This window comes from Globicephala melas, chromosome 13, assembly GCF_963455315.2.
Source record: "Globicephala melas chromosome 13, mGloMel1.2, whole genome shotgun sequence".
NCBI classification, from domain to species: domain Eukaryota; kingdom Metazoa; phylum Chordata; class Mammalia; order Artiodactyla; family Delphinidae; genus Globicephala; species Globicephala melas.
Genome location: NC_083326.1, coordinates 5504042 through 5517335, shown reverse-complemented (window position 1 = coordinate 5517335; position 13294 = coordinate 5504042). Strand labels below are relative to the sequence as shown.

At 54.6% G+C, this 13294-nt stretch overlaps 1 protein-coding gene across 7 annotated transcripts in view; it reads right to left on the bottom strand.

The window, feature by feature from the left end:
• Nucleotides 1–384: 384 nt before the first annotated feature.
• Nucleotides 385–13294, bottom strand: part of CTIF (cap binding complex dependent translation initiation factor) — a 301312-nt gene continuing 288402 nt past the window's right edge. For all 7 annotated transcript variants that reach the window (XM_030867887.3, XM_030867891.3, XM_060310534.2 and 4 more), the window contains 2 exons: nucleotides 2514–2567; nucleotides 385–779 (listed from right to left, as the gene is read on the bottom strand). In XM_030867887.3, the coding sequence (XP_030723747.1) occupies nucleotides 564–779; nucleotides 2514–2567 (270 nt within the window). In that variant the 3' untranslated portion in view covers nucleotides 385–563. The remainder of the gene's footprint in view (nucleotides 780–2513; nucleotides 2568–13294) is intronic.

The following is a 13294-nucleotide window of genomic DNA, read 5'->3' as shown; positions in this document are numbered from 1 at the left end:
GACAAAGGCCGTCAATTGCGGGCGGCTGGTGGGGACCGTGCCTGCCTTTGTACTCCCGGACATCTGCTACACGTCGCCTGCTGCCAGTTGGCGACTGCGGCTGACAGCATGCGGGAACAATGCAAGCCCGTCTCCGACCCACTTTTTCAGCCTTCTGAGGTCCTTTCTGACCCAAGCTGTACCCTGCGTGCAGGCTGCCAAGGCCTCTGAGGAGTCACAGAGATGAAGCCCTTGCACACAGCCCTGCTGGGGACATGTTGCATGGGAGGGGGTGGGGAGGAGTGGAAGTGAGGGGGGGAGGGCCAGGCCACCGCGAGGAAGAAACATCTCCCCTTACTGGTGTGAGCGGCCGCATGCTCGGGCTGGGGGGCTCGGGTAGGGGGGCGCTCCTCCTAGGGCTTTGGTCCCTTCCCCGTCTGGCTCCATACTGGCCGCCGGCTCTGCTTGCCTTCCTCCCCATTTCTTTCTGCCGGCAGGGCCACCCCTGTCCTCCCGCCTGTCCATCTGGCTCTGTGCACCAGGGCCCCAGCTGCCCTCGGGCCACCCGCCAGGCCCCCTGGCTGTCAGGCTGTCAGTTTCTGGATGGTTCTGTTGTAGTACTGCGTGATGGGGGGCGTCAGAGGGTTCCAGCTGTTGGCGTGGAGCTCGATGACCTCCAGCAGCAGGGACCGGGTCAGCATCGACTCTGAGGGGCACAGCATCTTGTCGCGGGCACTGGCCAGGAGCTCCGCCATCATCTCGGGCAGCTGCTCCTCCAGCAGTCGGCCTGTGCTCTGCAGCTGTGGGCAGAGAAGTGGGGTTAGGACGTGAGCTGGGCCCTGAAAGGGCTCCTGACCCACCTTGGTTAGGGGTGCTGGGGGCAGGAACGGGAAATAGCTGGATTATCCCAGGGAGGTGCAGGCCCAGGCCTCTATGCCACAGGGCAGAAGGATGGAGAGCGTGGAGGGTGGACACGGCCAATGCGAGAGCCCACATTTAATACCCAATCTGCCGGAGGAATAAGAGGGGTCAGAATATTGCCTGCTGCCCAGGGCTGCCAAGAGTCCTCACCAGGAACACGCTGCTTCTCCCTTCATCCACTTGCCTCCCCTCCTACAGGAAGCCTTCTTGGACTATCGCCCACAACCTCAATGGCCGTGTGACCTGCTTCCTTCAAGAGTGACCAGGTGGCACCGTGTCAATTTTCACTTGCTGGGATGTCTCTCTGGAAACGAACTTGGTCATTATTACCTGCATGTGTCCGTGTGGAACCCGAGAGCAGGGATGAGGTCTCTTGTTTCTCTCTTTCCTTCTCTTCTGCCCCCAATCGCACCTACATACCCCCAGAACTGACCCCTGCCCACACTTGTGACACGAAGGGGAGGAGAGAAATATGAACTGGGGCAGAAGGCCAGCCAGAGGGCCTGCCCCCAAGAGAGGCCCCTGGTCATCTCGAACAGCCCCCTTAGGAAGAAGGAGCCCCGATCCTCCGGATCAGCGCACCCTCGGCCGGCAGCCCGTGCAGCTCCTCTCCCTATAATCTAAGTCCCCATCTCTGCCCCACCTCCAGCCTCAGCCCACCCGCTTTTTCAAGGCTCTGCCTTCTTCACGAAACCTTCCCTGACCTTTCTGGCCCACTCTGACCTCTCTCCTAACTCCTCAGGGATGCATGCTCTGTACCCATATTTATTCTCTACACCGTCCCATCCACTCTGTGCATGTGACAGAGGTCTCTATCTCTAGCCAGACCACAAGCTGTCTGGAGGCAGGGACCATGCTTTCTCCTCCCCTCCTATCTCCCCTGCCTGGAGCCCCGGCGTGCCCTGGGTGTGGGCCCTGGAAGCCCCTCTCCTCACCACGCTCCACTCTGAATGTCCCCGGGCTGTTTTCTTTTTTTTTTTTTTTGGCCACGCCGTGCGGCTTGCAGGATCTTAGTTCCTCGACCAGGGATCGAACCCGTGCCCTCAGCAGAGGAAGCGCGGAGTCCTAACCACTGGGCCACCAGGGATTCCCCTTGGACTGTTTTCTGAAGGTACAGCTTTGTCCCTGTAACTGGGCCAAAGCCAAGTGTCTGAAGGAAGATCCCGGAGAGCAGAGGCCACACCTTGGGAACAGGAGTGGGACCTCATGGGGGCTGCTTGGAAGTGGACAGTGCCGACCTGGGGGTTCAAGCCTCAGCACCTCCCCCCAAACCCCACACCACTGAAGCCAAAGGAGATATGTGGGGGCAGGGCATCACCTAAAATCTCCTAAGTCATTTATGTGGTGCACCTGGCCGAGGAGGAGGTGGTCTTGGGGGCAGAGGGAGAGTGGACGATGCTAGCCCTCCATCCTTCCCGCCAGAGAGCCGGCAGTTCCCTCTCCTCCAGCAGAAGTCCACATCCACTCAGGAAGCGGTCCGCCACCAGCCCCGCTCGACACGCCCTTGCCCTGGACCCGTGGATGCCTCCAGTGGTCCTTGAGCCCCCATAACTGTTAAGGCGAGAGGGACGCACAGGGTCTGAGGTGGGAGGTGTCTAAGCCACGCTGCTTACCTCCATCGAGCAGCACAGGACGGCATCTTCCTTCACATCCTGAGATTGCAAGAGCTGGAAGAGAGCGGCAGAGAATTACGCTTAGGCTGGTGCACTGCTCTCAGCCCCCTGCAGCCCAGAACAAGCATCTCCAAGGGGCGGGCCAGAGAGGCAGCCCACAAAGGACGGCGGGCAGCAGGGGCACTGCCCCAGGAAGCAGTGATTTCTCTGACGGGATCTAAGCAGCTAGAGGACCGCCGTAGTCACGGAGCGTGGGCATCCCGGCCAGGTCAGAGGGCTTGACTAGAGGCCACGGCAGAGCAAGGCCGCAGGTGGGTTTGAAGGCAGCGGCAAGCATGCTGGGATCATCAGCTATGAGCAGCTGGTCAGCAAAAATGAAATTCACGTAGATTTCCTGATTAGTGAGAGGGGCTCAACCATGGTCTCAGGTGCTCCTGGGCCCTGGCTATAGGAGGACTTGCAGAAATCACAGCAGTCTTCTCCACGGGCCCAGCAATGTGAGCCTGCAAAGCCATGCAGACTGTTCCAGAGGCTGGAATTGCTTCCTGACCAAGGCCACGGCCGGAAGGCTCAGCACGGGGACTGGCCACCCCCCGTCCGGGCTTTCCTCTATGTGCTGCATTTCATTCATTCAGTCTCTCTCCCTCTCTCTCTAAATTGAGACATAACTCATGTAACATCAAGTTTACCATTTTTAAGCATACAATTCAGTGACTTTTAGATTCACAAGGTTGTGCGACCATCACCACTAACTCTAGAATATTTTCATTTCATGGCTCCCAAAAGAAACCTGTACCCATTAGCGGTCAGTCCCCTTTCCCCCGCCACCCCCGCCCCTGACAACCCCTAACCGCTTAATCTCTATAGATTTACCTATTCTGGACATTTTATACAATGGAATCATATAACACGTGATTTTTTTGTGAATGGCTTCTTCCACTTATAATGTTTTTAAGGTTCATCCATGTTGTAGACTGTGTCAGTTCTTCATTCCTTATTGGGGTTGGAAGATATTCCACTGTGATACACCACGTTTTGTTTATCTACTCATCAGTGGATAGACATTTGGGCTGTCTCCACTTTCTGGCTGTTGTGAACAAGGCAGCTATGAACACTTGTGATCGAGTTTTTGTGTGGACATGGGTTTTCATCTCTCTTGGGTACGCACCTAGGAGTGGAATTGCTGGGTCATGTGGTAACTCCACATTTAGCGGTTTGAGGACCCGATAAACTTTTCTACGGTGGCTGTGCCATTTTTCATTCCCTCCGGCAGTGCCTAGGGTTCTGATTTTTCCACAGCATCACCAATATCTGTTATTTTCTGCCTTTTTCCCCCCATTTTTTCCCAGGTCACTTTCCAGCTTTCCTTGGAGACTTCTGGATCACTCCAGCCCATGGTGCCCGCCCCTGCTTCTCACTCCCGAGCACCCCCTGGCTTTCCCACCGTTCAGCATTCCACACAAGTGGCAAGACATCTTCCAGTGTGAACTGTGGCCTCCTGAAGGCAGGGCAGTGTGACGTTCATCTCTGCTGCCCTTTAACACCTAGCACAGCTCCTGGCAACAGTAGGGATTCGATAAATGTGGGTCGATGTGATTTATGCATTGTTTTTGTTTTTTGTTTTAAAGGAAGGGCGGAGGGTGAGGAGAGAGCACAAGAGGAAGGCATTTTTAGGGTCAGCTTCCTTGTCCACTAACCGAGAACTGGAGTCAAGGTTTCTGATCTGGGCATGACGCGTTCAAGGAGGGTGAAATCACACACAACCCCGGGGACTGTTCTCACTGCAGACTCGAGATCCAAATTCCACACACTCTCCTTAACTTCCCCCTCCTCCTGTCATATTGCCCAGGGTCTCCCCCAGCAGAAGCCGCGAGCGGTCACATCAGGGGGGCTGAAGATGTATGTATTAAATGTCAAATGAGTCCAGGGGCCAGATCAGTGTGGGATGCTGTGCCCAGAGATGCTCTCAGGGGCCAGACCTCCTTCCTCTTCGTATCTCGGCAGGGCTGGGCACTAACTGATCCCACAGTAGACACACCGAAAAAGAAATCATTTGGGGATGAAGGAGCAGAGGTAGGTCTCAGGCTGCTCAAAAGATGAGCTGGTGGAGAGCAAGGGACCACCCGGGGAAGGTAACAGTGTCGGCCATGCAGTGACAGGCGTTGACGGCCATTGGTGCGCACGCTCTGCCCAAGGACACACTTCTGACTCTGGGCCTCTGTGCTCTTGTCAGCCAGGAATTCTCAGCCACCACCTGTCTGAAGACCTTCCTTCCTCAGTTTACTCAGGGCTCTGCCCCGACATCACCTCATCCGCCAGGGATTCCCTGACCGGCCCGCGTGTAAGTGATCCCGCCGTTCACCTCCTGACTTACTTCTCTCCACAGCCTCTCTCACCCCTGACATACGATCTATTTGTTTGTCTGCTGTCTCCCCCAGGGGAAGGCAAGCTCCAGGAGGGCAAGGCCTGTTTGGTCCATTCTCTTCCCGAAACCTGGCACCGTGTCTGGCACGTAGTAAGCACCTGGAAGTGTTTGCTAACAAATATGCCTTGAGTAGCAGGGAGAAAACCCACCCAGCTGGGAGGGTCTGCGAGTGAGGAGGGACTGACCTTGAGCCGCAGCCCCAGGGCAACTCACCCCAGTGCATGCGCCTGAAAAGGCGACAGTGAGCGGGACTTGGATACCTCCACCCCACAGACTTCTCCTGTCAGAGCAGACACGGCACAAAATTATCATCAGTGTGTCTGCAAACGTACAGCGTGTGTGGAAACAGAAGTTGGTGTGACTCTCTAAACTGCAATTTGGTGATAGCTATCAACACTGCAAGTGTACAAACCCTCTGAGCGGCGATACTACTTCCAGGAATTTATTCCACACGCGCCCCCCGCTGCCCACATATGCACCATGACATGCATATAAGGTTTTTGCTGCACTTTTGCAAATAGCTTGAATGGCTACCAACAAGGGGACTGGTTAAATTATGATGATACATTTGCACAGAGGAATACTCTGCAGCACACAGCTGTCCACCCTCCTCCCCATGCCGGTGTCTGCTTCTGGGGTTTTCTTGCCCAGCAGGGCTGCAGCCCCTCAAGGGGAGCCAAGGGAAGCTTCCACTGAGTCAGTGTCTGGGGGAATTCTGGGGGTCACACTAGGAAGGACCTCTCTCATCTAGAAAACCCTGGAAGCAGGTTCTGGAAAAAGCTGGGGGGAGGTGACTCACCTTGCAGCAGGCGTACCGAGTCATGGGTACTGGACCACGGGTTGGTTCCAGCATCCGACCCAGCCTGCTCTGGGAGGGGCTGGTTCCAGGACTTGGAGGGCCCTGACTGTCTCGGGGGGAAGGTGGGCGTAGCCCCACTGACTCTGCACAGAACATGAGGACAAATATTAAGAGAACCCTGTGAGGTTTGTTGGGACTTCTTTCTGATGGTAACTTTGTTCCTGCATAGATTTCCCATAGTGCTTAGCAGGAAGAGAAACCTTAAAATAAAAATTGCTGGTAGAAATCACAAGAAAGGGGGAAAGTGGGGTATCTGGTGGGAAGGGAACTCCCAGAGACAGAGTGGGTGGTGGCAGCCATTTGGGGACGAGGGGGCAGGCAGAACTGGGAGCTTATGGGAAGGAAGGAAGGGGTCCCGCTCTGGGTGCACCCGGCACGTTGGCTGACACACAGTAGGTGCTAGTAGTGACTGTCATGGGAAATTGAGATGAACCTGGGATCATGTTCCGTTCTGAGACCAGCTTCTTAGGGGTCCTGGGGCTTTGAGACATGGGAGGTAACATGATGGGAAATTCTATGAACAGCCGGGGCCGGACAAGTACTAGATGCTCTGAAATGTGACTGTTTCTCCCTCCAAGTGGCCCCTCCGACTTCTGCCCGCACTGCGTGGACAGCCTCGTGGAGCCTCATGCTTCTGCCAGCACTTCGCCCAGATGAGCAGGTGTCTCCTCTTTCCTTCTATGGCCCGAGGCCCGCCTGCCCTCCGTCTGCTCCCCGGTGACGGTTCAGAACTGCAGAGCCGGTCCAGGGCTTCCCGTTCTTCCTTCCTTTTCCACATCTTAGTGACTGGACTACCTCCTCCCTTCTGCACACCCAAACCCCTGCAGGCCTGCTCCCTCCCTGGGGAGCTCTGGGGGGACAGACTCAGGGTGGGGACTCTCAAGCAGGGCTGTGGGCAGGCTCTCACCCCAGAGCCTCTCCTCCCACCTTATCTTTCACTGGTTGTTTGGGAAAGTCTGTGCTAGCCAAGAATCACATCGAGTGATAGGCCCTCTCGCAAACGGCCTGCTGGGTTTTCTCAAGGAAGTGGGGGAGGACTGACAGGCCTTCACTGTACTTTTCCTCTGCCGTTGCTGGGATGCAGAGTTCGGGAGGGGAATGGGTGCTGCAGACCACGTCCTACTCTCCCCCAAACGCTATCTCGGCCTGTCCGTTGCCAGCTTTTGAGGGCGGACCCTTGGAGGCTTAGAGCTGAAGGGCTGCAGAGAGGACGTCCCCTCAGCCCCCATCATCACAGCTGGGAAGTCCCACCCTGCTGCTCTGTGTGGTGGAACGAGAGGCCGGCTGGCCTTACCTCGGGGGAGCACTTGACACACGCTACGGGGCTCCCTCCCCAGGACCCCTGTCAGTGTCACTCTGAGAGGCTCCAGTGCCTCTGGGTGATCAACGGCTTCTCAGGGATCCGTCCTTGTCTCGCTCTTTGTGGGCAGTGTCCAAGGGCAAGACCTTTCCACACTTTTCTGTCTTGGCCAAAACTTAACCTGTTTTGTGTTCCATTTCTTCATGGCTTGCTTTCCTAAAACACAGCTAGTTTCTGGACAAATGAATCCCTGCTGGTACACTGAGGGGGCCAACTCTGTTGTTTATGCGTGTTCTATTTGGGGTCTTCTGGACACAATGCTTCATTTAACTCCAAGCAACTCTCAAAAAGTAGTGGCAACTTGAACAGATTCTTGTCCACCCGTGTTCACAACGGGCAAGGGGTGGGAGCAACCCAAGTGTCCACTGACGGATGAATGGATAAACTAAGTGTGGTCCATCCATACAACGGAATGTTATTCAGCCTTAAAAAGGAGGGAAATCCTATCATGTGCTGCGACATGGACGGACCTTGAAGACCTTATGCTGAGTGAAATAAGCCAGTTGCAAAAGGACAAGTATTGTAGGATTCCACTTATATGAGGGACCTGGAACAAATTCATAGAGACAGAAAGTAGAATGGTGGTTGTCAAGGGCTGAGGAAGAGGGACTAGGGAGTTAGTGTTTAATGGGGACAGAGTTTCAGTTTTGCAAGATGGAAAAGTTCTGGAGACGGATGGTGGTGATGGTCGCACAACGATGTGAATGTGCTTAACGCCACCGAACTGTCCACTTTAAAATGGCTAAAATGGTCAATCTTATGCTTGCTTTTTTTAAAACCACGATTTAAAAATGGTTTAAAAGCAGTGGCAGGGAGCAGGTACTCTTTGGTGGGCAGGTCATTCTCTGCCTGGACAGGACTGTCCCCTTTCTCTGCTATCGCTCGTTGGAAGAAAAGCTGTAGGGATGGAGGAGACAGGGCTGCAGACCTGGGGGCTGAAGGCCCCGGGGGTGGGGGAGGAGCAGCCCACTCATCGAAGTCTCTGGCACAGAAAGGAGTGTGGGCGGGCTGGGGCAGGCACCCTGGAACAGCGAAATGTGTTTCTTGGACGAGAATCCAAGGCAATTGTGCGAGCCCACACAGTGTTTGTTCGGAAGCTAATGCATTCCTGTCCTATTGTCTCTGCCGGAGACTTGTTGTGGGCACACCCTTCATATCCTCCCTCGGGGAGAGGCCAAGGTGCTTCGAGTCAGGCTGTGGGCGGCTGGACAGCAAAGGGAGAAAGGAGCCTGGTGGGAGCACCTCGGAGTCCCCGGGGGAAGGAAGCCAGGGCAGGGCCATGCCGCCCAAGGGGTGCCCTCAGTGCAGCCAGGCTGGTTGCTTAGGATGCCACCCTGTGCGGAGGGAAAGAGGGTGCTGATGGAGGGACCCTGGGGCCGTCTTCCTGTGCGGGAGGGGAGCGAGTGCTGGAGATCACAATTTCTTCTAGCCCCCCTCCGCCCAAGCTCCCCCAACCACCTCAGCTCACCAACAGCTTGGTTCCAACCCTGGAAGAACAAACCCAGACAGCCTAATGCAGCCCCAGTAAAAGCTCAGCCAGTCCCCACCTGCAGGAGCCCCTCTTTTAAAGGTAGTCAAGGGTAGGCTGGGAGCAGCAACAAAGGAGCAAAAGTGAGGAGATCTCAGAGTGTGTGTGATTGGCTGGTTTGCTGGGGAACAAACCCAGAGCTCTGATTGGCTGGCTGGGCCTACAGAAGGGCAGTGGCAGGATATCCTGCAAGCATGGAAGAAGTAGTGGGAAGAGGAGAGAGAAAAAGAAGCAGCAAGAGTGGGAGGTGCAGGTCTCCAGGGGCTGAGGAAGCCACAGTGATGGGCACAAGCCTTGACGGTGGAGAGATGGGAGAGGCAGAAGAATGAGGCAGAGCCAGAGGAGATGGCCCCGATGCGTGGCACGTGCTCTAGAATGGTGGCCGGGGTGAGGAGCTGCACAGGGCCACCTGCATCTCAGGAGGGCCCTCAGGTTTGAGTCAGGGCATCTCCACCCTGTGCCTCTGGTGGACCTGGACCGGCATCTACAGCAGAGTCTAGAGGACAGCTCCTCATAGTGACCTTGAATCTTCAAGAAGAGGGTCAGTTACATCTGGGTCTCTTCAGGGAGGCAGGGAAGTAGATAATCTAGCCACAAGAGGCTGTCATCAAAAACATGCAGAAGGGGGGCTTCCCTGGTGGTGCAGTGGTTAAAAATCCGCCTGCCAATGTAGGGGACATGGGTTCGAGCCCTGGTCCGGGAAGATTCCACATGCTGCGGAGCAACTGCCCGTGGCCTGCGCTCTAGAGCCCGCGAGCACATCTACTGAAGCCTGCGTGCACCTCAACGAAGAGTAGCCCCCGCTCTCCGCAACTAGAGAAAGCCCACACGTGCAGCAATGAAGACCCAACGCAGCCAAAAATAAATAAATAAAATAAAAACAAAACAAAACAAAACAAAAAAAACGTGCAGAAGGTTTGGCTTCTATTCACTAAGAGTAACTCCGGGCATACCACTTAGTCACTCTGCACTTCAGTTTCCTCACTTGAGAATGGGAATAATACTTGCCTAGAATTGTTTTGAGAGTCAGTGGAGATAATGCATGTGAAAGAGTTCTGAAAAGTGCAAAGCTTGATTCAAATGCAAGGTGTTATTATTGTTATTAAATGTATATCTTCATAAACATGTATCTTTCCTGAAGATCTCGACCCACTTTGTAATGTACCATCCCATTTATCCCCGTGACACTCTTGTGGAGACAGGGAAACGACACAGGCATTATTATCTCTGCTTAATAGACAGAGAAACCGAGGCTCAGTAGTTCGTGACTTACTTACACAAGCCAGACAGACAGTAAGTCTGGGAAGAACTAGAAAGTGCTTAGAAGCCCTGGGTCAGCATCCTTTTCCTTGGGGAATTACTTTAATTTCTCCCACATTAGCTAATTCTTACTTTGCTGGTTGGAGCTCATAATTCTTTTTTTTTTTTTTTGGTACGCGGGCCTCTCACTGTTGTGGCCTCTCCCGTTGCCGAGCACAGGCTGCGGACGCGCAGGCTCAGCGGCCATGGCTCACGGGCCCAGCCGCTCCGCGGCATGTGGGATCTTCCCGGACCGGGGCACGAACCCGCGTCCCCTGCATCGGCAGGCGGACTCTCAACCGCTGCGCCACCAGGCAAGCCCCATAATTCTTAATTTTGTTGTTGGTGATGATAATCAATCCGGGCCTTCACAAAACTGAATTGATTTTACCTATTCTTTTTCTGCATTGGCCACCATCTCTCCATCTACGCGTGCATGCATGCCTCCATCCACCAATGCATCCATTCTTTCATCCACCCACACATCACGTATCCAGCCTTCCATCTACCCACTCATCCTTTCACCCATCTTCCTAGCTACCCATCTACCCTCTCACCCACTCACCATCCAGCCATCCACTCAGCCAGCCAGCCGTCCTTCGACAACATTTATGGAACACCTCCTATGTACTAAACACGGTGTAAGTACCCGGATAACAAGGAGAATAAGACTTGTAACTTAGAGTCTAGCAGGGAAAACAGAGAGATTGCGCTAGGTATGTGGGGTTGGAACCTGGGACGCAATGGTGGCGGTGAAGAACACGCCAGGCATGTGCCCCAAGCGGCAGCACATGGCATATGCACAAAAAAAAAAAAAAAAAGGTGAACTAAACTAATGGAGTGCGCTGGTGAATAACAAGCATTTCAAGAGGCTAAAATATACGGTGCTGGGGGAGAGAGAGCATATGATGATACAGAAGGCCAGGGCCACAGCCTAAAGGGCTCTAGATGCCATGCTACTGGGTTTGGATTTTATCCTAAAGGACTGCAGAGCCACCGAAAAGAATTTCAACTGGTGAGTAGGATGATACTGTTTGCAGTGTGGAGAGTAGACTGGAGCTGGTGGGGTGGTGGGAGAATTGGAGGCAAGGAGACCAGTGAGAAATTATGGCGGCTCGAGTGAGGGCAGGGACAATGGGAGGAGATAGCTTAGGAGGCAGAAGTAAAGGTGAGGAAAAGGACAATGAGGAAGACGGATAAGCCCCGGGTTTGGGTCTTGTCCGCGGAATAAACTGGGGTGCCACCAGCGATGTTAGGAAGGCAGGAAGAGTTGGTTCTGGAAAAAAGGAATGAGTTCAGTGTTAGAAATACCAAGCCCACCGTCCTTGCGGGTCATCAGGGACGAAGACTAGTGGGAGACTGGCCACCTGTGACTATCAGTGCCCAGGTGTGAGTCAAGGCCACAGGTGTGACCTGGGGAATGACGTGGAATAAGAGAAGATGGTAAGAGCTCCAAACCCGGAAACAGCAACATCGTAAGGGCGGCAGAGGAGGAGGAACCCCCAAAGGAGGAAGAGGGTGGTCAGGCAAGTAGGCAGAGCAGGAAAAAGTGACGTCATGGAAGCCAAGGGAGTGCTAAGAAGTCAAGGTCACTTCTTGTCGACAAGGTCAACAGTGTCAAAAGCTCAGAGAGGTCAAGTGAGATGAACAATGACCAGGGCCCCCTGGATTTGGTGATTAGGAGAGCACAGGCGACCTTTGCCATGATGACTTCATGCAGGGAGGGGTGGGTGGAAGCCTGGGTAATGTGGAGCTGGAGAGACAGAGCGAGGTCAGGAAGTGGAGAGAGAAAGAGCTGACCATTGCTTTTTCTTTGGGGGTTTCTGTTCTTCCTTCTCTGTCTCTCACTCTCCTTTCCTCCTCCATCTCTCTTTTTTTGGGGGCGGGGCAGGGAACTTGCCTATGGAAGAGAAGAAGGGTAGGATGCTAGGAAAAAGAGACTGGCCCAGGGTCCAGGGGAATGGTCAATACAGCGGGAGAGACTTGAGCAGGGGCAGAGATGAGCACGTAGCGTGAGGGAGAGAGGAGAGGACTGATGCCTGAATTAGCCTTAAATAAGACAAAGGCTATCGCTCCCCTGAAATGGACAGGAAGCACGAGTGCGGCTGTGGATAGGTACCCGTGTAATGCTCACGCTGCCCGGCCTGTCTGGGCAACTAGGAGATTAGTGTTGTTGTACATTCATTACTTATTACCGTCATTCTGTGACTGCCTGCGTTTCAGACATCCCTGGGATAGGGGAATTTGCCCCAACTGTCACTTTTCCACTAGCCTAATAAGAAGCCCCGGGGTGGCAGCTACGGTCAGATGTCAAGGAAATTCATGGTTCTGAACTGGACTTCAGTCCAAGCTTGTGCCCTGTGGTCTGGCTGTCTGCCCTCCTAACTAAGACGGGCAGGCGGGCAGGCACCCTAACTGTGGACCAGGCGCCCTGGAGGGAATAATTAGCCTCCTTCCTGCAGAGCTTGCAAACCGCCCGTACAAAGTGGCCACAGTAAATGTCACATGGGGAATGCTTCATCCCACAGCTGGCCCCAGGGGGTGGAAACGTAATCTGGGGCTCAGAGCAGACACTGAATCCTTCTGCAGACACCAGAGCCAGAGGACGGGGCCACGGCTCCAATGCCTCCTCTTGGGGGCCAAGCCCTGGCTGGTAGCCTGGACAGGAGGCGAGTTCTGTTCACGTAGTCCCTCCCGGGACCCTGCGTCGGGGTTTGAAACATAAATAAGACTAATGGCGAGAGGTCAGCAAAAGGGGTGACCACACACCCCAGTTTGCCTGGGATCTTCTTGTGTTCATCCCAAATAATTAGTAATATTCCTTTCGCTTTCAAAAGTGCCCTGATTAGGAGGGTACCTTATAACAGTCGCCTAGACAAGGGAAGGGGCACTGAGGGGCTGGGAGCCCCCCGTCTCCCATCACCACCCGACCAGTCAGTACACCTCTGGCCTGTTCCACCTCCCCTCCTGGTGTGTAAGTACTCCTGCCCATCTCTGAGCGGCTCAGCAGGTGGGGTGAGGAGAAGGCCTCCGAAGGCGGCAAAGCGGCCCTGCTCCCAGCGAGAGGCGGTGATCACTGCAGATCAGGATACCTGCCGCAGGGCCTCACCTGGCCTCACCTGGGCTTGCCAGCGAGAACCGCTCTCCAAGGATGGGAGCCGGAACAGGACGGAATTATGTTAACAGGCTGCTGGCGGGGCCCTGGGGAGAGCAGTTGAAGGAGAGGCAGATGGGAAAGCAGTTGTTCTCCAAGCTTCCTCTGGTGGAGCCTGGCCAGGAGTGCCTGGCCTGGAGGCAATGGGTGGCACCT